Genomic DNA, 21,312 nt, shown 5'->3' with positions numbered 1-21,312 from the left:
AACTTCAGAATTACGGGTTTATGGATATAATTGAAGTTTATTATTTCTCTTCTTAGGCTACAGTTAGTCTCAGCTTTCACAATGACAAGAATGTATGCAGGTAGCATTAAGTGGTACAATATAAGATGTCGTAAAACGTCCTAAAAAAGTAATTGTATGTTATGAAGAAAAAAAAATCATGAAAGATACAAAGTTACAGCATGTTAAAAAAAAGTAAAAAAAATTCATGAAGTATTATGTCGAAAAAAAGGCGTGTACATATAGTGTATAGTCTAGCCTGTTAAATAAAGTCATTACAAGGTCATCGAATAATATGTCGAAAAAAGTCATAATGAATTCATGCCAAGGGATTTACATTGACAATAAAAAGAGGTAATTAATTGAATAATTAACAGCTTATCATAATTGTTGGCAGTAAATTTTCTGACGAATAATGAATTAAGTCGTCGATTTATAATTTCAGTTCTCAATCAAATGTACAGGAGAAAGTCAACGCTACATGTCGTTTCAAACTCTCCCCAGCAGGGGGCAGTGGACTCATCTTTTAGCTCTTTAAACAAAGATCGTGTATTGTTGAGGTGAGTCGCTCAGTCTCGGCTTCTTGACTAGTTTAAAAACGCCCTCAACAAGGTTCGCCGCTAGGATTTCTCACCTGGCAGCATATTTTAACTCGACGTCTTTCATTTTGATAAACGGGGGTGGAACCCGGAAGTTGCAACCGAGTAAAACGTCCGTGCTTTTCCTCCTTGTTGCAAACTGTGGTTCCTTTCCGCTCTGCATGTATTGCTTCTGCAGTAATGGACCTGAAACACTGGGCGAAGGTCTGCTAACCACGAAGTCGCAACATTTCTGTAAGTCCTGCAGTCTTCTACAGTGTCTTCTGCATAACCTGCAATAGCAGCCGTGTGGTGAAGTATTACAGCGGTGATCGGCTCTCGTGTATTCTATTTTCTTTAATCGCTCAGTTGTTAAGCTGATTTACTGTAGCTGTGCATCCCTTCCTGGTCATGCATATTAGATTATCATGCTGTATATTATTGTATCGGGGCTCAGTTGCAAGGAGATTGAATCTGCACCCAAAAGATGAACTCCTGAACAATCTTAAACTTTGGACCTATAAAATAGGACGGGGTGAAAGATGACCTTCCACAAATCTTGAGAAAAGCAATCTAGTAGTAGGCTAACCGAGTTTAAGTAGCCTGCATAGGGGTAACTCTCGACTCCACCCTGGCTTTTACAGTTTTTCTCGATTGATTACACACAAAACTGGAACTTATAACACAATGACCACAACCTGTAACTCATGTGCCAACTCCCTAAACCAATTCTGCTAAACTATAAGCACAAGTATCTGCTTTAGACACAGATTTCAATTGTTAGCCACACTTTCTTCAAAACACTAAACACCATCCTCTCTACTTTGCACACTTCATCAATGCCAAAACCTCCTTGTGTTCAGACAGAACACACTGCTATTCAATTGGCAAAACTTCCATTTCCATGGCTGTTGTGCAATTTGGAATCGAGGCTTTAGCAATATAAGGGCCACAGGTGACCTCCTGATTTGAAGAAGAATGGATGAAAACATGGAAGGTAGAGGAGACTAGAGAGGCAGATGAGTAAGGGTAAGAGGACGAGGATGAAGAGGAGGAAGAGTTGGAAGAGGAGGAGGATGTTGATGAGGTCCTGTGGCCAGACAGGACAGGACGAAGACACCTTTTTTTCGTCCTTTTTTATTTACACTTTTCTTTCTTTTTTTGTTGACTTGTGGTCTATTTTCTATTGTTTATTCTGTGAAACAATTATAAAAAAGAAAGAAACATTTTTGTTGAATATTTGTGTGTTGTTTTATATTTTGAGTTAAAACACTATACATTTACAATATTTTACAACAGGAGAAAGCGTACAGTACCACTGGACATGAAAAGGCATAATGCTCCTGATGAGGCCTTCATGGTGTTTTCCCATTTCATAGTCGTGTTTTCCATTGAGCACATCAGTGTTCAATCGATGCTGAGAATGTCTACTCATATAATGGGCTGTGTTTGTCATTTGAAAACAAAATACCCTTTTGAGGGGACATAACACTGTTTTGAAAGCAAAGTTGCATTTTGCAGGAGATATAAAGGGTTTTGCATTTTGTGTGAGTGGTTTTGGGATTTGTGTTTAGAGTTTTGAGAAAACGAGGCATGCTTTCAAAAAATGTGTTTAAGCAATCGAGAAAAACTGTAAGAAGAATGTCAACAAGGGAGCGAGCTACATCAAATTCAACCTACTAAACATCAGGCACATCAGAAACAGTTTGACAGAGGCAGCAGGACATTCCTACATCCATGATCGTACACATGTAGTGTCTGACCAGCTGCCCACTCACGTGCACAGCAACACTCAAACCCAAAGCACATCTGTATAAGAGATCACTCAAAGTCTTCGATAAGAATCCGCAAATTCATCATCACTGCCACATCCTGAACAAACATACACTACCGTTCAAAAGTTTGGGGTCACTTAGAAATGTCCTTATTTTTCAAAATAAAGCACTGTTGCTTTCAATGAAGATAACATTAAATTAATCATAAACACTCTCTCTATATAGTTAATGTGTAGATGACTGTTCTCTGGTGTTTAATGAAGTCTCTACAGAGGTGTGTAGAGGCCCATCTCCAGTGTTCTAGTGGTACATTGTGTTATCGCCTTAGAAGACTAGCGGAGGGGTAGAAAACCCTTGAAAACCCTTTTGATGTGAGCGCAGCTGAAAACAGTTATGCTGCTGAGAGAATCTATAAAACTGGCCTTCCTTTGAGCCACAAGAAGAACAACATTAATATTTAAAATACAAATCATTATTTATAACCTCCTCAAGGTCTTGACTAGATTTTATATTAATTTTGCAGTTTAATTGATAAATAAAAGTGAGTTTTCATGGAAAACATCACATTTTCTGGGTGACCCCAAACTTTTGAACGGTAGTGTACATTTTAAAGTTAAGCCAGCATCATTTCCAAAGCCCTAAATGGCCTGGCACCTCCTCCGCTGACCGAGTCCATCAAACAGAGACCTGTCTGCGGCCCTAAAGTCACCAGAGCCTTTTAATTTAAAGAGTTCATCAATGCACATTGTCCCTCTCGAACGAATAAAAGCTCGACACTTGAAACAATGCCGGTTTGGAGGCAGCATCCCTCGCGATTACGCCTCTGCTCACTCTCCTGTTGCTTTGTCTTTCGTGGTTGCCGGTGACTCCTCCTCCCAGAGGCAGGAATGAGACTCCCCCACCGCTGAGCTCAAGATGAGAGAGTGGTGGGTTCACGTGGGCTTGATCTGCATCCCGCTGGTGGCCGTCTACCTTCACATCCCTCCCCCTCAGCTGTCGCCGTCCCTGCAGAAGTGGCACACCGCCGGGGAGCTGTTCCACTTCAGAGGCAGCGAGATCTTCTACCGGGGTAGGAGGCCTCCTCGCACATCGGTCAACAATATATCGTCACAAATGAAGTTCTCTGTTGTTTTATTACTTTGCTTTTTGTCTGTTAAAGCACTTTCTAAACTCAGTTTGTAAAGGTGTTGTATGAATAAAGTTATTATAACATTCTGACATTGACTAATTGATTTGTTGACTATTAATTGAAGCGTTAAATGGGACTTTTTATAGACCTGATCATAAATAATCTTTCTTCTAATTCCTTTTGTCCTGGTATAGATTCCTATGGTGCTTTGGGAAGCTCTGATGTCATCATTCTGCTGCATGGCTTCCCTACCTCCAGCTTCGACTGGAACAAGGTACCCACTGCACACACTCAGTAGCTAGTAAACACACCAAAGCACCTTTAAAAAATAAATAAAACGTCTCCATGTAATACATTTGTTCTTATTGTCCATGCAGATCTGGGAGCCGCTCACTCAGCGCTTCCATCGAGTCATTGCACTGGACTTCTTGGGTTTTGGTTTCAGTGACAAGCCAGTGAGTCCATTTTGTGCCAGTTTAAATGTCTTTTTACCTTCGCATTGAAAATGCGGAAGGTTATGTTTTGATCGCCGTGTATTTATTTATTTGTATGCGTGTTACTCGCATAACTCAAAAAGTATTAAACCGAATCGCGTGAAATTTGGTGGGATGATTGGTTATTATCCGGGGACCATTTGATTAGATTTTGGGATCGATCGGGTCAAAGGTCAATGTCAAGGTCATGAAAAGGTCAATCTTATTTTTACCATAGCGCGGTCAATTTATATCCAATTGGCATGCAACTAATGCCAAAATGTTCATAATTCAATGCCCAATCTTGTGATATGTGAAGGTATGCGCTCTACCGAGTGCCCGTTTTAGTTTTATATGTATTTGTTTTCTTATACTTCCTGCATGATGCTCTGTTACTCCTCTTACCCTTGACTCATTTTTTCACCTGTGCGTAACCTTACCAGCGACCCCACAAGTACTCCATCTTCGAGCAGGCCAGTGTGGTCGAGGCCCTGGTGGCTCACTTGGGTCTGAGCAACCAGCGAGTTAATCTGGTGTCCCATGACTATGGAGACACTGTGGCCCTGGAGTTGCTCTACAGGTGTGTGTGTTAATACATTCATCTATTCAAATATTTAAAAAAGAGTATAAATGATAGATTGCTAACCACTCCTCCTTTCCGTTGTTTTTTTTCCAGAAGTGACCAAAACCGCACAGGTCACCTGATCATCAACAGCCTGTGTCTTTCCAACGGAGGTACGATGCCGTCTGTTGTCTTTGGGTCACGTTGTAGATGGCAGGTCAGTGCTGACTCTTTTATTTCCAACAGGTATATTCCCAGAAACAAATTACCCACGTTTGCTTCAGACGGTGAGTCACCGTTGTTTTCCTCAGCTCAAATTTTTTTTTTTCAAAGTTACATTTGGTAAATTGTCTGTCAAAGTTGTCACTGAAACCTGTTTGTTGGGCCTCCAAAAGCTTCTGAAGGACTCTAGTATTCTGGCTGCGGTTCTGATGCGTCTCACCAACTATAAGATCTTCCAAAAAGGGTAAGAGAACCAGGGTTCTGTTTCAAATTGGTTGATTTAGATATATGCTTGTACCAGTATTTAAGTGCATGAATACATCTGTTGATATTGTTTTGTTTCCTGTTGACTGGTAGGATTGGAGATGTGTTCGGTCCGTACACGCAGCCAACAGACACTGAGTTCTGGGACATGTGGACAAGTTTACGCTACAATGATGGCAACTTAGTGTTGGACAGGTGCGTGTGTGTGTGTGTGTGTGTGTGTGCGTTTTGTATTCAAATGGCTTTAATTATCTTTGTTGCCCTTCATCTTCAACTTATTTTGTCTTCTTCATCTCTCAGTATTCTGCAGTACATCAACCAGAGATCCGAACACAGAGAGCGATGGGTGGGCACCGTCACTTCCACCATCATCCCACGTGAGTTCACCGTGTCGTCATGGCTTCGTGTGTTAACGAACAATCCCTTCCGGTGTATTAACCCAGCAGCCTCTGATTCTAAGCTGCTTAGCGTCCATCTGTGAGCTCACGCTCAGGAGGGGCGTGTGTGTGTGTTACCGACATAGACCTCATGTCAGATCCAGCCAAAAGGCATTAGCCGGGGTCTGTGAGTTAAATGTGGAGGGTGGTTAACCAAATAGTGTGTCATCCTGCAGTATATAAGTGCTCAGATCAAATTATCCCTGCACCAAAAACTGATCTGTCCACACAGAAATATCTGAATATATGTTATTTAACTTTAGGCCTCATATTCAAAATGTGTCTTTACTACAATCTTCCATTTTCAGAATGATCCGCCCTCCTTTTTGTATCACTCCTCCCTCCATCTTTGTCTTTCAGTGCACATGATCTACGGACCTCGGGACCCGGTCAACCCTCATCCTCAGTTCATCCGTCTTTACAAGTGAGCGCCGGATCCTATTTGAACTCCAAATCTTTATGAGCCAGCAAGATTTCCACTAGAACACGGTGGAAATGTAGTGTTCCTCATCTTAGTCACAGAATCATACAGTATATTGTGTTTTTTACGAATCATTGGAATGACAATGATGCAAGTTTACACTACCGTTCAAAAGTTTGGGGTCACCCAGACAATTTCGTGTCTTCCATGAAAAATCACACTTTTATTTATCAAATGAATATAAAATGTAGTCAAGACATTGACAAGGTTAGAAATAATGATTAATATTTGAAGTATTAATTTTGTTCTACAAACTTCAAGCTCAAAGGAAGGCCAGTTGTATAGCTTATATCACCAGCATAACTGTTTTCAGCTGTGCTAGCATAATTGCACAGGTTTTCTAATCAGACATTAGTCTTCTAAGGTGATTAGCATTAATTTACCACATTAACAATGTATAGTGTATTTTTGATTAATTTAATGTTATCTTTATTGAAAAAACAGTGCTTTTCTTTGAAAAATAGACATTTATAAGTGACCCCAAACTTTTGAACGGTAGTGTATATCAACAATAATTTGTATTCTCCACAAATAGTGGTATTCTAGTAGTGAGATAACATAAAATAAGAATGAACATACAACAAAGGTCCCCAGACTGACTTGAACCTGTAACGTAGTGATTGATGGTCAGCGTCATGAACCTCTCTGCAACAGGACGTCGGCTGTCAGAACGCTGAACTTCCATCTCGTCAAACAGTCAGCGGGGCTTTTGTTTGCAGTAATGTCGTTTATCTTGTTCCTGCAGGCAGCTGGTTCAGAGGTCGACGATCACCATTTTGGATGAACACATCAGTCACTATCCTCAGCTGGAAGATCCCACCGGCTTCCTCAACGGATATTTAAATTTCATTCACTCTTTCTGAGAGGTTACCAAATCGGGATGTTCGGGAATTAATTCACTCTTAACTTCGCGGCACTTATTCAGTGATAAAAGGTCACATGTGACGCAGAGACCTTTGCTGATGATGCTGCAGCTTATGCATCAGTTTGAGATGTAATCAAGAGCGATGAGCTCATTCACCAGCCTCTATTCCGAAATTGTCACGTCACGGAAGGCATCTAATGGGAGGTAGAAACGCGATTGTACGTAATGCGAGTTAATAATTAATCTGATGGCGACTGTTAATTACGAGATCATCTTTCAGTATTATGCTGAAAGTTATTTTGGCGTGTGCGATTATTGAACATATAACGCTTTGGTTCCCTCCATTTGTCTTGCACAGCTGCATTCTGAGGGAATTCTTTTCTACATTTCTCCTGATGTCATTGAAAAGCCTAAATATCAACCTTTCTTTCAATAAAGCTAGTTTTTGAAAAAAAATAAGCATCGAGTGAAACTTGATGTACTTTGACAGAATTTATTGAAGATTTGACAGAAGAATATTCTTCCGGCAAAGAAAACGCAAGAACCAGCAGACAGCATGAAGAAAGAGCAAAGAACCACTTTTCTAGAAGTAATAAAACATTTACGTTGTTGTCCATGTCAGCATGATATATAACACAATACCATTATACGTTTGACTTTTAAGAGCTGTGTAAAAGGAGGAAGCGATGAAAGGTCTTCAGCCCACCGAGGCCAGGATCACGTCGACCACCGTCTCTTCCCCGCTGCGGACCGTCACCTGCATGGTGACGCCGTCGGCCAACGCCAGGCGAGCGCGAACCAACACGTCGTGACCTCCCCGGAACACACCTGAGCGGAGGAGGCGGGAGCGCCGTCAGTAGCCAATCAAATCACACCAGAACCGTGATGCACCCGGCACGTCAAATTATATAAACTTTACATTGTTTTATAGAAAGGGTTTCTAGATCATAAGAAAATGTTTTTTAAATGATTTGTTCACAATTCCTGTGGTAAATGGAACTTCATATAATAATATTTGGGAATTCACTTGAATCTAAATTAAATCTGCTATGTGTAGTTATGTCATTCAACGTCCAAAACCTCTTTAAGTTGCACGAGAGACAACTTTATGTAATAAAGCAATAGAAAAAAGACCAAACGGCGACCGAAACCATCCTGACAGCCGACACCCACCAGCGAGGAAGAGGACATGCGAGTTCTTGTTTTCGGGGACTTTGTCGGAGCGCTCGCACGGCTGCATTCCCAGGAAGCTGATGATGTTCCCCACCGCCTCTGTACAAGAAGACCACAGATGAGTCACAAAACTAAATGTAATCAACCGTGGTTGAGTCCACAGTGGCAATGCTGAAAATTCAACAAAAATAAAACTTCTGTAAATTGACCTTTGACTTTTTAATAATAAAGAATAATAAATTATTTCAGCCTCAATTTCTGACTTGCCGTCTAGAGTTCGTACAGACGCCAGGGCAAAAGTCTCTTCCTTCTCAAAATCATCTCCTACTTCGTCCCACGCCGCTGCAAAGTTCGGTTTCAAAACCTTCTGGATGTGGTCGGCGAGCGTCACCTCCAGATCCTCCAGCTGGAGACGAGGCGGGCAGGAGAGGAAACACGAGGACGATGGACGGACGAGAAAAGAGCAGTGGAAAAAAGAACCAAAAGGAATAAGATCATTTACATTGATGAGAATGCAAAAAAAAAGTTCATCGTCCACATTTTTAACGTTTGAGCATGTGCTTTGATTACGTACCACGTATTCATCGTCATAGCCGTCATCGTCCGGCACTCCTGTGTTGGGGTCGCAGTCTTTGACCAAGTACTTCATAGTACAACTAAACGTACAAGACACTGGAGACAGAAAGGACACATCGAAACACGATTTTCTTAAATCTTCTTATAAGAAAATCAATTATTGTGAAACTTGTAAGTTAATATGTCGCATAAAATCATAGTATCAGTTTCTTTGACAATCCGTCACTGCTCCCACTAGCCCAATCCCGCCCCGGTGCTCCTACCGGCGGTGGGGTCGTCTTCAGGCAGGCGGACCAGAGTGTAGCAGGAACCCGGCTGACTGTACGGGAGGCTGGAGGCGGGGATGTAGGTCGCCACCTCGTAGGACTCCGATGGCTCCATCTGCACGACGACCTGACACAAACATTCCCGTGTTTTAGTTCAACTACTGTCTGAAACCCTGAGACTATTCTAAATATTGTGTTGACTGTTCTGGTTTTGTTTTCACAGCAAAAACTGATCAATGGTCCAAATGAAGAGATTAGAAAATATATAACTGGATCTCCAAAAAAAAAAGCAAAATTAATAAAAGTAAAAGGACCATGACATCAGGCTGCACAACAAACTGCAGTAGATCGCTGGAGATCCTGGCAAACTCTGCACTTTACTTTACTCAGCACTTTACTTTGTTTCCCCCCTGTATATTTAGTATTAGTATTTAGTTTTGTGTTTTATATTTATTTTCATTGATGCACCACTGCTGTGATTTTTGAAATTTCCCCCCTGTGGGACGAATAAAGGAATATCATGACACATCTCAGCCGGTACCTTCTGCAGGAGCTGGTCGTTCAGCGTGTTTGTGCAGTCGAACTGGAACACCATGTGCCCGACGAAGGTGTGTTTGACGCAGCGCACCACGTATTCCGTCTCCGCTTCCGTCAACTGCACCTGCTCGGAGGACTTGAAGAGCGGCCCGAGACTCTGGAACTCGGGGATGGCTGCCAGTTGTTCTGTAAAACGTTGGAAGCGTAGAGACCGATTAAAACCAAGAGGACGGACGAGACTGGAATTCTATTCGGTGACATCGAGCACGGAGGCCGGTGTCGGTGTTTAACGGCATCGTCTTCAATCTGATGACGGAGACAGACGGTTCACAATCTTACCCTGATAGATATCCTGGCGTGATGGGGTCAACTTATCTGGCAGTTTGCTGCTGGAAATAGGGGTGATCTCTGGAGAGAAAAAACACATTAATAATCAGATTTCGGCCTTTAATAGTTTCTCGGTGGATTATAAAACCATGTGCAGATTAGTTAATAGCCATGTAGTTGCACCTAATTTGTGGTCTGTGAGAGGAGTGGTGGCCAGAGGGACACTCTTCATGTCGAAAGGTTTCTCTGTGGGCTCCAACGTGTACTGGTGGAGGGACTTCTCCAGTCCGGGGATAGAAACCGACAAACCTGAGAGCGACAGACACAAGAGGAGATGTTAACGTGAACATTTATGACAACACCTGCAGAGTGTAGGCATGGTTTGTCGATTTTGCCCAGCAGACACACACAGTTAGACAGTGTGCCCCGAGTATGTGTGTGTGTGTGTGTGTGTGTGTACCGTTGAAGATATAGGCAGCATTCAGAGCCTTCTGCTTCTGCTGCAGCACGTTCATGTAGAAAGTAGCTCTGTCCCGCACTTCATCATCACTGTCCATCATGCACCTGTGAGAACCAGCACACGTGTTTAAGTCAGATTATAAATCACATTTAAGGAGTCTATCGCCAATCATTTGACAAATATTTTCATTTTTTTATGTTTTATATTGCAAGATGAAATGTCAGGGTGCAGAGTCACACAGGAACCAGCGAGTACCTCTGCATGAGAACGAGGACGCTCGGCAGCAGGTCATCGTTCTGAGCTCCGAATTTAGCCAAAGCGCTGACTGCGGCTGAAAGAAGAAACAAACGCTTCAACTGGTTATAAAATGCCGTGAAAATGAATATTAACAAGCAAGAAGTCTCAAATGTGCCGCCTTGGACATGAGAAGTCAGCCGCTGGAGTCAACTCTGCGGGACACATCCTGGCTCACGTGGTACCCGTGCTGTGGCTCACCTGCACGAACAGCCTCGCTCTCCAGCACCACTCGGTTGAAGATGAAGCGGATGTACTTGGAGGGCTGGGGGGTGCGGGGGCCCTCCTTGCCCAGCAGGTGCAGGATCTTTGTGGCGAGCACCGTGTGCTCGCAGTCCTCGATGAACTCGCACAGGTGGGCCAGGCCCGTCTCCTTGCTCTCTGGGTTCTCCTCAATGATGCTGATGATGCAGTCCACGATGGCCCGCTTGTACTCGAAACCACCCTGCAGGGAGAGGAGGCGTGTTCACCGGGAGTCCTCAACACAACATCCACTAGAGGCCTCAAATGACGAATAGTAAACACTACATATAGGCTTCACCCACACGCACGCTTTGGACTGAACCTTTCTGATTCATAATGGTGGACATATTTTCAGATTTTAGTCTGATTTATATTTTGCTAAACACTAAGTCGATTGGGTTTCCTTCTTCTAACATGTCAGCACTTATAAACCAGATCCAAGGCGATCGAATACTAAATAGGCCAACTACGATGACATAATGTGTCTTTATGGATAAGGATATCTGATAAAAGAGGCTCCGAAGACCAAAGTGTGAAGGTCGACGGTCTGTTAATGATCCACTTACATCATCTCTGAGCATGTTGGACAAGAAGTTCATCATGACGCTGTGCTTCCTGGGATACTTCTGGCACAGAGCGCTGATGGCCTGCACCACCACCACCTGGAATAAAAAATAAAATAGAACAAAAATAACGGGATTAAAAGGGAGACGAAGCCGTGAATCTCATATCGTAAATGAATATTTTGAGCTTACAAATTCTGTAAACCGTGGTGATAAAAAAAAAGGAAAAAACTAATCATGACACATTCTTAACAAGTATTACATTACAAAGCCAACACAACATCCAGACGCGGGGCTTTAGGCGCCGCATAGCTCGGGGTCTGACCTTGAACTCGTCAGAGATCTCGGAGACGAACGAGGAGATCTGTTTCATGAGTCGGTCCACGCTGCTCTCACTGCCGGTCTTGAGCAGAGTGGTGATGGCCAGTGTGGCGATGCTGCGGTTGGAGTCGGTGATCAGGTTTTCTAGGTCCAAGTTGCACGCAGTCACGGCTGATGGATGCTTCATGGCCACCTAGTGGACACAAAAGAAATGTCAGAGTAGTTCATTCATTGCAACTTTCTATTTTTTTTTTTTTTTTATCGCAGCCGTGTCAAGACAGATGAATAATAATGACTTTGGCTTAATACCAGAGTAGTAAAAAATAAATATGATTTTTTTTAAACTCCAGCTACTTTTATACTTCCTTAATACTTGTGCAATTTCTGAGCGATCCGACATTTGACTAATTAAAGTGATTTATGACCGTGCTAAAAAAATAAAAACATGTGACAAGAGTGAAGCTGTACCTTGTTGAGGGTCCTGACTGCAGCGTATCTCAAGGCTGCTTTGGGGGAGCTGCAGAAGAGCTGCAGCACTGCAGGAAGTAAACAGTCACAATGAGACTCGCCAAAACACATCTTTCTATTCTCAGTCAACTCCACAGTTAGAAATGAAAATATTACGTAACAAGGACAGAGCAACCTACTGACCGGACACAGCAGGGGCCAGCTCCCGAGCCGTACAGTTGGGCATGTGGACAATGGCAGAGGACGCCTCGTACACCACCATCTCGTTCTTGTTCCTCAGGCAGCTCTCGATGAAGTCGAACAAGGGGCTGTCGTGACTGAAAACACAAAGACAGGAAACAACCCTGTAAAAAAACGACACCAATCCACGCAGTTTGCCTGTATTATGTCCCTGTGTTAAGAGATTCCTTAGACAACAACAGAAAATACATCGGTGGGAATCGGCTCTTCAACGCAAGTACCCAGATGTCCTTGCGTGTTTCTACGTGAGCATCGGGGGAGGCCTACTCACCCTCCCTCCGTCTCGTCCAGCAGTTTGCTAGCGATCCTGATGAGCATGCAGTAGGCAAAGGGAGACTTGAGACCAGACTTGGTGAACTTGTTGAGCATCTTGGTGACGGCGAGACGGTCGTTCTTCCTGAGGTGATACAACAGGCCCAGTGCGTGGTACTGGAATAAAGGACGCACGCAAGAAACGGCCATGAAATTGAACTCTTCGAGGTTTGAAACACTTCAGTGTATTCGGAAGTAACAGACGTTTCTTTTCCCTGTACACAATCACAATAGATGTTTCACAATACCAATATTTCACACGTCTTTATGCACGTCTATATCACCCACCTGGACCATGACGTTGTCACTGGAAGCCGCCTCTTGGGCTTCATTCACCCAACGCTTCACCACGTCGTAGCTCATCTTCACCATGTGCTGAACACGCACAGAGAAAGGATTACCCACCGAAAAGGATATGATATAATCATGATGTAGAAGAGTTCTTCATTATTTTGGATACTGTAACTTTATGACATACTATATATATCATACTTTTAGCTTTGTAAATATGAAAATAAATGTACCAGTGAGGAGACGAGGGCTGAGCTGGAGACACTGGGCACCTTGTCAACAATAGCCTGTTTCATGTACCTCTCAATGGCCTGCAGCATGGTTGTCTGTAGAAAAGACAAGGATAACATAACAAACAAATAAGTATAGCTAAATAATACACTCGGGATATTTTCTTTCTTGCATGAGATGACATGGCGAGGGAAGAACTGGGGAGGCCGGACAAAGAAGAAAATAAGGCAGAGGGGCTCACATCAGTAATCCTGCAGAGAGCTCTGATAGCCGGTCCTCGGTAAACATCTTCCTTCCCGGTCATGTCTTTGGTCAAGCTGTTGAATAACACACAAGGAGTTAGAGACTTGTTTAACCCTCCTGTTACCTTTGGGGTCAATTTGACCCCATTCAATGTTTAACGTCTCGAAGAAAATGATTGACATCATTTGTTTTGATTCGTATTTCACGACTTTTCCTAATTTATTGGGGACAACTGGGAACACATAAAATTCACATATGTTTTCAATGTCCTGTACAATTTGACCCCAGGCTGTTTTTCACTGTGTAAAACATATAAGAAATATCAACTTTTTTATTTATTTAAAGGGATATTTAGGTAGTCAACAAACACACATAAAGTACCTCACACTTAAACTTGGGAAACAATATTAATTCAAATAATTTTCTGGAGGTTTTAATTGCTGGGGTCAAATTGACCCTGAGGGGTAAAATATGTTAGTAAATTTGAAGGTAACAGGAGGGTTAAGACATTTAAACAGTTACAAAACCACATTTACAGAGTTGTTCTCCACTCTAAAAAAAAAAAAAAAACAGTGACATTTGATAACACCATGAGATACATCTACGTGTTATATATACTGGATATTAATACCAGCTGGATTACAACAAATAAACTACTGTGAGCAAACTGTTCCTGAGGTAATTCCGCTGAAAGAAAAGACACTTCCTGGGAGAGATTTCAGTTTTTGCACACAGTTGATAAGTCAAAGCGATTTAACGTCATGGTACAAACCTGCTAGTGACAATAATAACATCCTCAGAGATGTTGGCCATCTCTTTGATGGTCAGGTAACACATCCTTCTGAGGGTTTGCTGAGTGAAAAAGAAAGAGTATAAACTTACTGTAGTTACATTTTACTACACAGACTGATGATATGCGACCGAAGCTAGAAATGTAATCTAAACCTTTAAAAAAGAAATATTTAACCGAGCAACTCACATCATTGGACTGAAAGAGCCTGGTCATCGCAAAGAAGGCCTCCGTGGCCTCTGTGGTCCCAAAATGCTCTCCCTTAATAAACAAAGACATGCGAGTGAGGGGGGGTTTAAGATTAGTGCACGGACACAATCACGTCATTTGAAAGCTACTTCACATTTTTTGTTGAACATCATACAGGGTTCTTACACATTTTGACCAATGGATTTCCATGACTTTTAACCAAATTTCCATGACCAAACTGAAACCTCGGTTTATACATGAGGAAGTGAGAACATTTAGTATTCCAATGTGAATTCCATTGCATACAGTATACCTTAAATTAAAAAAATGGCCAGCGAACTTTCCAGTTAAGGTGCGTTCACTTGCAACGTGAAAAAATAATAATTGCGCCGTCAGTAAGAGAGCGTATGCCGGCTTATATTTTGAGCGTCTTTCTTTCAAAACATATTTATGATTTCAAAATCTGCGTAAATCAACATGTGAATATAACACATTTCCATGACTTTTCCAAAACTTTAGTGATTTAAGTTGTTTCCATGACTTTTCCATTTTAAAATTCCATGACTTTTCCAGGTTTTCCATGACCCTACGAACCCTGATCCTACCTGGTTGAGGAGGTAGATGATCTTGGTGAGAATGTGGAGGCATCGTTTTGGGTTGATGGGGGTCTCGTTGAAGATACGCGCCTGTGGAGAAGGAACACGTCATGTCAGTGGTTAGGTTATCGTTTCTTTGGCTGATACTTGTCGTCTTCTATACGTGCAGATGTTTTAAAACAATATATAAAGTGCAGACTTTACCTCCTGCAACACGGCACTCTTCTCCAGATGCTGGAAAGGGTTCGACCCGCTTCCTAAATGTCAAAACAGTAGAGTCAGACGTCTGTGAAGATAATGCTTAAACCCTCTTGTTACTTTACTGAATGAAATGCAAAACGCAACACTCAGAAATGACGTCGATGCCAGCTCAACATCCGTGTACTCAACACAGATGGTTAAATAACTAAAACGCATGTATGCTAAGCAACATTTCTAAAGATATCATCCTAACCACTGCAGCACGATTAATGCATCTGTAATTTAAACTCCTGCTCGGAGAGAACCCAACTTTTATTGAGCAAAACGAACATCACAACATCCAGCTGGTTAGCTCGCAATGCTAACATGAGCGTCGCTTGAATACGGCGTTAGCTGGTATCAACGCGACATTAAATAGGACAGGTAACAAACTAAAAATGCAACTGTAAACCGGGTTAAATTTGACCTGCATAACCGGTTAAATAAATATATATTAGCCTGAAAGCCACGATTTACAAACGTAAGTTTAGCTCGTGAGCTAACTAGCTTCCAAAGCGTCCATTATATTGTCATTCGAGACATTATTTCCATTTTACCAAAGCTATCTAATCTTACCAGACTCCTCGTCCTTCTTGTCGAACTTTTTAATCATGATGTCGGTGTGAAGCAGGCGGTCGAGGGCAACAACTGCTCTCAGCCTCGATCATAAGAGAAGCTACTTCCACGTAACCAAAATGAAAACTCACTTCCGGTTGGTGCGTCCACGTCAACGGAACAAGCGTCAAAACAGTTTCGCGCCACGTCCAGCAGGGGGCGCTGCAGACTCAACATTCACGATACGCTGCATCGCTCAAATTAAATGACGTGAAAAGTATAGAAATATTAAATGAATTCTGAAAAAATTTAGCAGGATTTATCAAACAAATAAGTCAGTTTTTCTTTCCCACTAATGCTCACTCTCTTTGTTTGGCAGCTTTATTGATAAGAAGAAAAGAAAAAAAGCCAACCATGTATGCTTTGCCCGTTTTGTTGTTGTAGTTCTGTTTGTAGTTTATTATTTATTTAGGAATATGCTCCGCGTGCAAATGAATTACATGCATTACTTGTATTCTTTATTTCAGTTAGTGTTTTATTTTGGTCTTTAGAAAAATGTTTGACAGTAATCGAACAACATATTAAACCTGCACATTCGGACCCCTGATTGTGTCCCAGAGCTGTTGCCCACTTTGCCGATTTGGTAATCCATAGGACAGTCTTGACATGAAAAGCTTGTATGAATATATAATATACACTTAACCCTCCTGTTACCTTCAAATTTACGAACATCTTTTACCCTTTTTGACCACAGCGATTAAAACCTCAAGAAAATGATTAGAATTAATATTGTTTCCCAAGTTTAAGTGTGAGGTACTTTATGTTTGTTTGTTGACTACCTAAATAGCCCTTTAAATATATAAAAAAGTTGATATTTCTTCTATGTTTTACACAGTGAAAAACAGCCTGGGGTCAAATTGACCCCAAAGAACACCGATGTTTACAAGTTGTGTTCAGGACATTGAAAACATATCATCATGTGAATTTTATGTTTTCCTAGTTGTCCCCAATAAATTAGGAAAATTCATGAAATATGAAGCAAAAAAAAAAATTTAATCATTTTTTTAGAGACGTCAAACATTGAATGGGGTCAAATTGACCCCAAAGGTAATATGAGGGTTAAATGTATTCACCAGATTAGCAGAGTGACCTTTAGGACGCGCACCTGCAGCGCTGACTCACTTCCTGGTATGTGTTTAGGTCAAATGGCCACAAGATGTCGACATGGCAGTGTGTCTTGCCTCAGAAAGGGGAACTGCATGAGGTTTAGAGGCAGCAATAAACAAACTTCTCATCAACTCACAGTTGTTGGTAATGTTGATATTTTAGATATGATAGTCGTATCACTCCAGCTCTAATATTAGCCATAATGATAGTAAAATAATTGATAGGAATATTTCATGATCCCTTTGTTCAAAATTTGGTATATAAAAAAAGGCAAATATCTTTAGTTACATCTGCTTTATTTGCGGAAAAATAATCCTTTATTTTGAGTACAAAAATAACAGACATCTGATGACAACATGTATTCTCATGCACTTGCATTTTTACTGTGTTTTAGGATCTTGCAGTTGGTTTCAGGATTTGAGTCAGTATAATGTGGTGTTTTGGCCACTGTCGATGTTTCACACAACCTGGAATCATTGACAATTTCACCTGTTAATGCAAATCATGTTTCATGTTTTCTTGGCGGAAATGTCCATAATATTGATACAAGTAAAATAACTCCATATTGCTATTGAACTTATTTCTTGATTACAAATAGTTAATTTGTTGCTACAACATTCCTGATATTGATAAGAAATACATGTATTATTCCCACTACTAAGATGCTGTAGACTACAAATAAAACTTTAAACCGTAAAATGAATAGTACATTTTGGAAATGTTACAGTTTTACAATATGTTTGCAACCAAATATTGTATAATTCTTAGTTTAATGCCACGTTGTCCAAAAACATAAACAAATTCAGATATCATCATCCAACTTTTAGTCACAGAGGTTCATTAGCTCACATTATGTATTGTCCATGGAGGTTTCACCAGTGTTAAAAAATAATGAATAGAAGACTTTCGAAGCACCTTTCACAAGAGAGCAACTGAAGTATATTTGAAATGTTTCTTTTTCCTGTAATGTGTGAGTGCAAAGAAAATAATCTCCCCTGGAGAAACAAATCAATACCAATAGCCTGATGTAAAAGTGAATTAGGAAGTGATTCATGGTGTTCAATAAGTTGTCCAACTTCACTTCCTCCGTCCAATATGAGCCAGCAGGCGCGCGTTCTCGGCCGCCTTAGCGCGCAGGTTTTTGGCCTTAGCGACATCAAAGAGGACGTTCATGATGTTGGTCGGCACGTCAAGCGACAGGGTCAGTCTGCTCCTGCGGTCTCCTTTGCTGCTGTTGCGGATCATCTGCCCTCTCAGCTTCGTCCGGCTCACGAAGCGGTAGTTTGCGGGACTTGAAGTCCTTTTTCCCCGGCTGGATTCGACAGAAGAAGAAGAAGTTAAAGAGGAAGAGAGGTACTCCGCGGACTGCATCAGGGACCCCCAGCCATCCACGTCGCTCCGGACCCCGACTGCCATCCGGTCGTCGCACAGGAGTTCGTCGCCGGTGCGGTAAAGGCGCAGGCACAGACCGGAGGTCGGCGTGCACAGGACCGAGAGCAGCAGCAGGGTCTTCAGGGACGAGAGCATGCTGTGTCCTCTGGGACCAACACAGGTGAAGAGAAATGTTCACTTATTCCATTTGGTTTCACATCTTTACACCATCTCAGACAAGCTATTTTATTTGTAAATATTGTATTAATCTAAAAGCAATTAACATATGAGAATAAAGTGGATGTCAAGATATGCTGTAGTCTTCACACTCAAAATATGGACATTTAGATTGAAATTAAGCGAAATGGTCTCCAGACAACTTGTATGTCTCCCTTCTGTCATTAAAAAGAGTGTGTGCGGGATAATAGGGTATAAAGAGTATTTTTTAGTTTCAATATCGATAGTTCAGAGTAAGTTCAGCCTGTGTCTTCAAGCATTTTTTTGTCGATTTTGGACCACAAGACAATAGTTTAAAGGCACAAACAAGGAAGTAATAATTTTCGTAAAACTTACCACTCGTGTCCGACAGTAACGGATACAGTAAGAAGGGTCAACCAACACGTAAAGGGAAGGAAAAAAACAACAAACAGGCAGAAATTCCGTGAAACTAAAATGTGATAAGATATCCTGATGAACCGATACTGTGTGCGCAGGTCAACAGTGCGCACTGTCTGACCAGCAGCGTGTCTTGCTCGTCCATTCCCACTGCATGCATTTAGTAGGAGCCATCAAACTGCAGCCCTACGCCAGCAACGACGTCATCGCGATGACATTTTGGTTTGCTCTGAAGTATCCCATTGGTCGAGATGCAGTGATGTATATACAACAGTTTGTAAATATGACTTATCACACAGACATCACGACCACAAGTACAAAGACAGATTGTTTCATGCAGTCATGAGTCATGATTGTTTTTTTGGGTGGCCTGCAAACTGATCATATTCACACTTTGCTGGCCAAATAACATTATTTAAAAAAAAGACATGTTGGCATGTGTTGACATTGCTGGCTCAGGTTCACAGACATCTTCCAAATAAAAACACGGACACTTCCATAACTCCGAACCATGGACCAGGTAGTGCACGGAGTCATCGTGATGCCCCCCATTGGTTTCTGGACTGCCGTTTTTTTTGAGCCTCCAGTACGACGATCATGTTTTTTTTGCAACCAATGACCGGAGGTTGTATTCGGAATGCGCAGCGACCTGCAGACGGTTCCATTGGTCAGCACCACGGACGGCTCTTATTCAGAACCATGGACAGTTAGACTGTTCAGAACTATGGAGAGCTCCATTCCAGAATCATCGGCAATTCTTATTTAGAACCACAGACAGTTAAATAGAACAGAACCAACGGCAAAACCATGGGCTTTCCCCATTGTTCAGAACCATGTGTAATTCCACAATCTAGGTAACACTTGCTTCAACATAAAGCAGTCGCCTTAGTTAATAACATCATCAGTTGGCTCGGCTACTATTCTGATAAGCAATACATTGTTTTTAGAGATTTAAAATATGAGTTTCTAACCTCTTCAACCATTATGATTTGATGCTTTTCTTTTTCATATACAGTATGATATAGTGCATTTAATATATTTTAGTTTTTCAATGATGTTTGGACAAAACAAGCTATTTGAAAATCATCTTCAGCTGTGAGATTTTACGATGTACACTTTTCACTATTTCCTGACAATTCATCGAAAAACAATAAATCAAAGGAGTAATCAGGAGATCAACAATTTAAATACATATTAATTTATTGTTGATAAGTTAATAACAACTGCTGCATTGATTGGACTTAGCTGATGTGTATCCTCTTCTGAAAGGCATAACGTTTTTATTTTTTCAAGCAAGTTCATACATTTTTCATAAGCCATCAAGTCTTCAGTAAATAATACATTTTAAGTCAGCACATGCCCATAGGCATCTCAATGTCTGATAAACAATATATAGTATAGCCTGCAGTTTTATATGTTGAAAGTAAATAGTAAATGGAAAATCAAGGATGGGCTTGCCTTGATAGTCTATGCACCAAAGAATTAGCTAAAGGAGAATAAAGTACAGTCAATTATCTTTTTCATAACCTGGTACAACCCAAATGTGTCTCTATTAATGACATACATTGGTAAATAAGGTAATAACCTAATATAGTCATTAGTTACAGCTTATAAACCTTCAAATGTGGCTCATTAGTCAATGGTAACACTTCTTTTAACACCGTTACAATGTTAATATTAAAAGTGACATTTACTAATCAATTGGATTAGTTTTTGGAGTCCTGTAAGTCTGTTTAATTAAATCATGTCTTTTATTAGCATAACACTCCTGGCATTACTCATTGTGCATAACACTTTAAACCTGGCAAAAGAAAAGGTCCATTGTTACCTCTTTCAAACCTGAGACCCAGAGAACATTGTATTTTAATTAAAACTTTGAGTGTTCACACAACACATTGTAACCGATGTGGCAGAGGATCAAACGGTGTTGGGTCAAGCTCTAATGAGCAACTTCCTTGAAGGATTAATATGACTGTAAGTCTCAACAGCAGGAGCAATCACAGTCTGTGACACACTGTGATAAGATGTCCTCCCACTCTTGCTTCCACTGTGCAATTGATCTTTGAGACGGAATTAATTGCTCTTCTTCGACTTCAATGGAAAAACTCCACTTTCATTACCATGCTGGATTGTGTTCTTGTTAGTCACTTGACTCAAGATATGTTAAGAATTCTGCTCAGCTTAAGTGTGAAGGGGTATTAGTTGGTATTAAGTCTTATTTCTAACAAGTAAGATCATTCTTTCTGGATGGAGCTAACATTGTCTGAACCTTTTTCTGAATCGACAGTTTGTTATGAGCGTTGGTCCTACATGAAAATGAAAAGTTCAAAACTTAGATGAGCTACACCCCCGCCGAGGTCCCCCTTGAACTCTGTCACCACTGTCCCAAAAAATACATACAAACATGAGCCTGTACAGTTTCACAGTTTCAAGATTCCCT

General features: G+C 41.2%; 3 protein-coding genes across 3 annotated transcripts; 1 reads left to right on the top strand and 2 right to left on the bottom strand.

The window, feature by feature from the left end:
• Window positions 1-630: 630 nt before the first annotated feature.
• On the top strand, window positions 631-7,263 carry mest (mesoderm specific transcript). Its single transcript, XM_056424733.1, has 12 exons — window positions 631-851; window positions 3,251-3,440; window positions 3,695-3,774; window positions 3,878-3,955; window positions 4,417-4,553; window positions 4,650-4,708; window positions 4,782-4,822; window positions 4,931-5,001; window positions 5,115-5,216; window positions 5,322-5,398; window positions 5,819-5,882; window positions 6,685-7,263. Exons 2-12 carry the CDS (start codon window positions 3,287-3,289, stop codon window positions 6,800-6,802), a joined length of 981 nt encoding a protein of 326 aa, XP_056280708.1. The 5' UTR covers window positions 631-851; window positions 3,251-3,286; the 3' UTR covers window positions 6,803-7,263.
• An 18-nt stretch (window positions 7,264-7,281) lies between these two features.
• On the bottom strand, window positions 7,282-15,850 carry copg2 (COPI coat complex subunit gamma 2). Its single transcript, XM_056424729.1, has 24 exons — window positions 15,741-15,850; window positions 15,129-15,181; window positions 14,934-15,014; window positions 14,329-14,400; window positions 14,122-14,201; window positions 13,348-13,423; window positions 13,109-13,201; window positions 12,873-12,959; window positions 12,544-12,701; window positions 12,216-12,349; window positions 12,033-12,100; window positions 11,569-11,757; window positions 11,247-11,342; window positions 10,639-10,882; window positions 10,399-10,474; window positions 10,144-10,247; window positions 9,867-9,992; window positions 9,696-9,764; window positions 9,361-9,542; window positions 8,817-8,946; window positions 8,552-8,649; window positions 8,245-8,383; window positions 7,978-8,076; window positions 7,282-7,632 (listed from the first exon to the last, which is right to left on the bottom strand). The coding sequence occupies exons 1-24, from the start codon at window positions 15,775-15,777 to the stop codon at window positions 7,502-7,504; spliced, it is 2,622 nt and encodes an 873-aa protein (XP_056280704.1). The 5' UTR covers window positions 15,778-15,850; the 3' UTR covers window positions 7,282-7,501.
• A 2,113-nt stretch (window positions 15,851-17,963) lies between these two features.
• Window positions 17,964-18,413, bottom strand: ucn3l (urocortin 3, like). Its single transcript, XM_056424734.1, has one exon. The coding sequence runs from the start codon at window positions 18,411-18,413 to the stop codon at window positions 17,964-17,966; it is 450 nt and encodes a 149-aa protein (XP_056280709.1).
• Window positions 18,414-21,312: the final 2,899 nt, after the last annotated feature.

This window comes from Pseudoliparis swirei, chromosome 10 (assembly GCF_029220125.1).
Source record: "Pseudoliparis swirei isolate HS2019 ecotype Mariana Trench chromosome 10, NWPU_hadal_v1, whole genome shotgun sequence".
NCBI lineage: Eukaryota > Metazoa > Chordata > Actinopteri > Perciformes > Liparidae > Pseudoliparis > Pseudoliparis swirei.
The sequence above is the reverse complement of the archived record's forward strand: the minus strand, read 5'-3'. Positions and strand labels throughout refer to the sequence as shown.

Coding starts and splice junctions, on each gene's coding strand:
- copg2 (XM_056424729.1), bottom strand. CDS start 15,777: ATGATTAAAAAGTTCGACAAGAAGGACGAGGAGTCTG. Junction 10,883..11,246: donor CCAACATGCTCAGAGATGAT/GTAAGTGGATCA, acceptor CTCTCCCTGCAG/GGTGGTTTCGAGTACAAGCG. Junction 8,650..8,816: donor TGAAGACGACCCCACCGCCG/GTAGGAGCACCG, acceptor TTCTGTCTCCAG/TGTCTTGTACGTTTAGTTGT.
- mest (XM_056424733.1), top strand. CDS start 3,287: ATGAGAGAGTGGTGGGTTCACGTGGGCTTGATCTGCATCCCGCTGGTG. Junction 3,441..3,694: donor CAGCGAGATCTTCTACCGGG/GTAGGAGGCCTC, acceptor GTCCTGGTATAG/ATTCCTATGGTGCTTTGGGA. Junction 3,775..3,877: donor CCAGCTTCGACTGGAACAAG/GTACCCACTGCA, acceptor TTGTCCATGCAG/ATCTGGGAGCCGCTCACTCA.
- ucn3l (XM_056424734.1), bottom strand. CDS start 18,413: ATGCTCTCGTCCCTGAAGACCCTGCTGCTGCTCTCGGTCCTGTGCACG.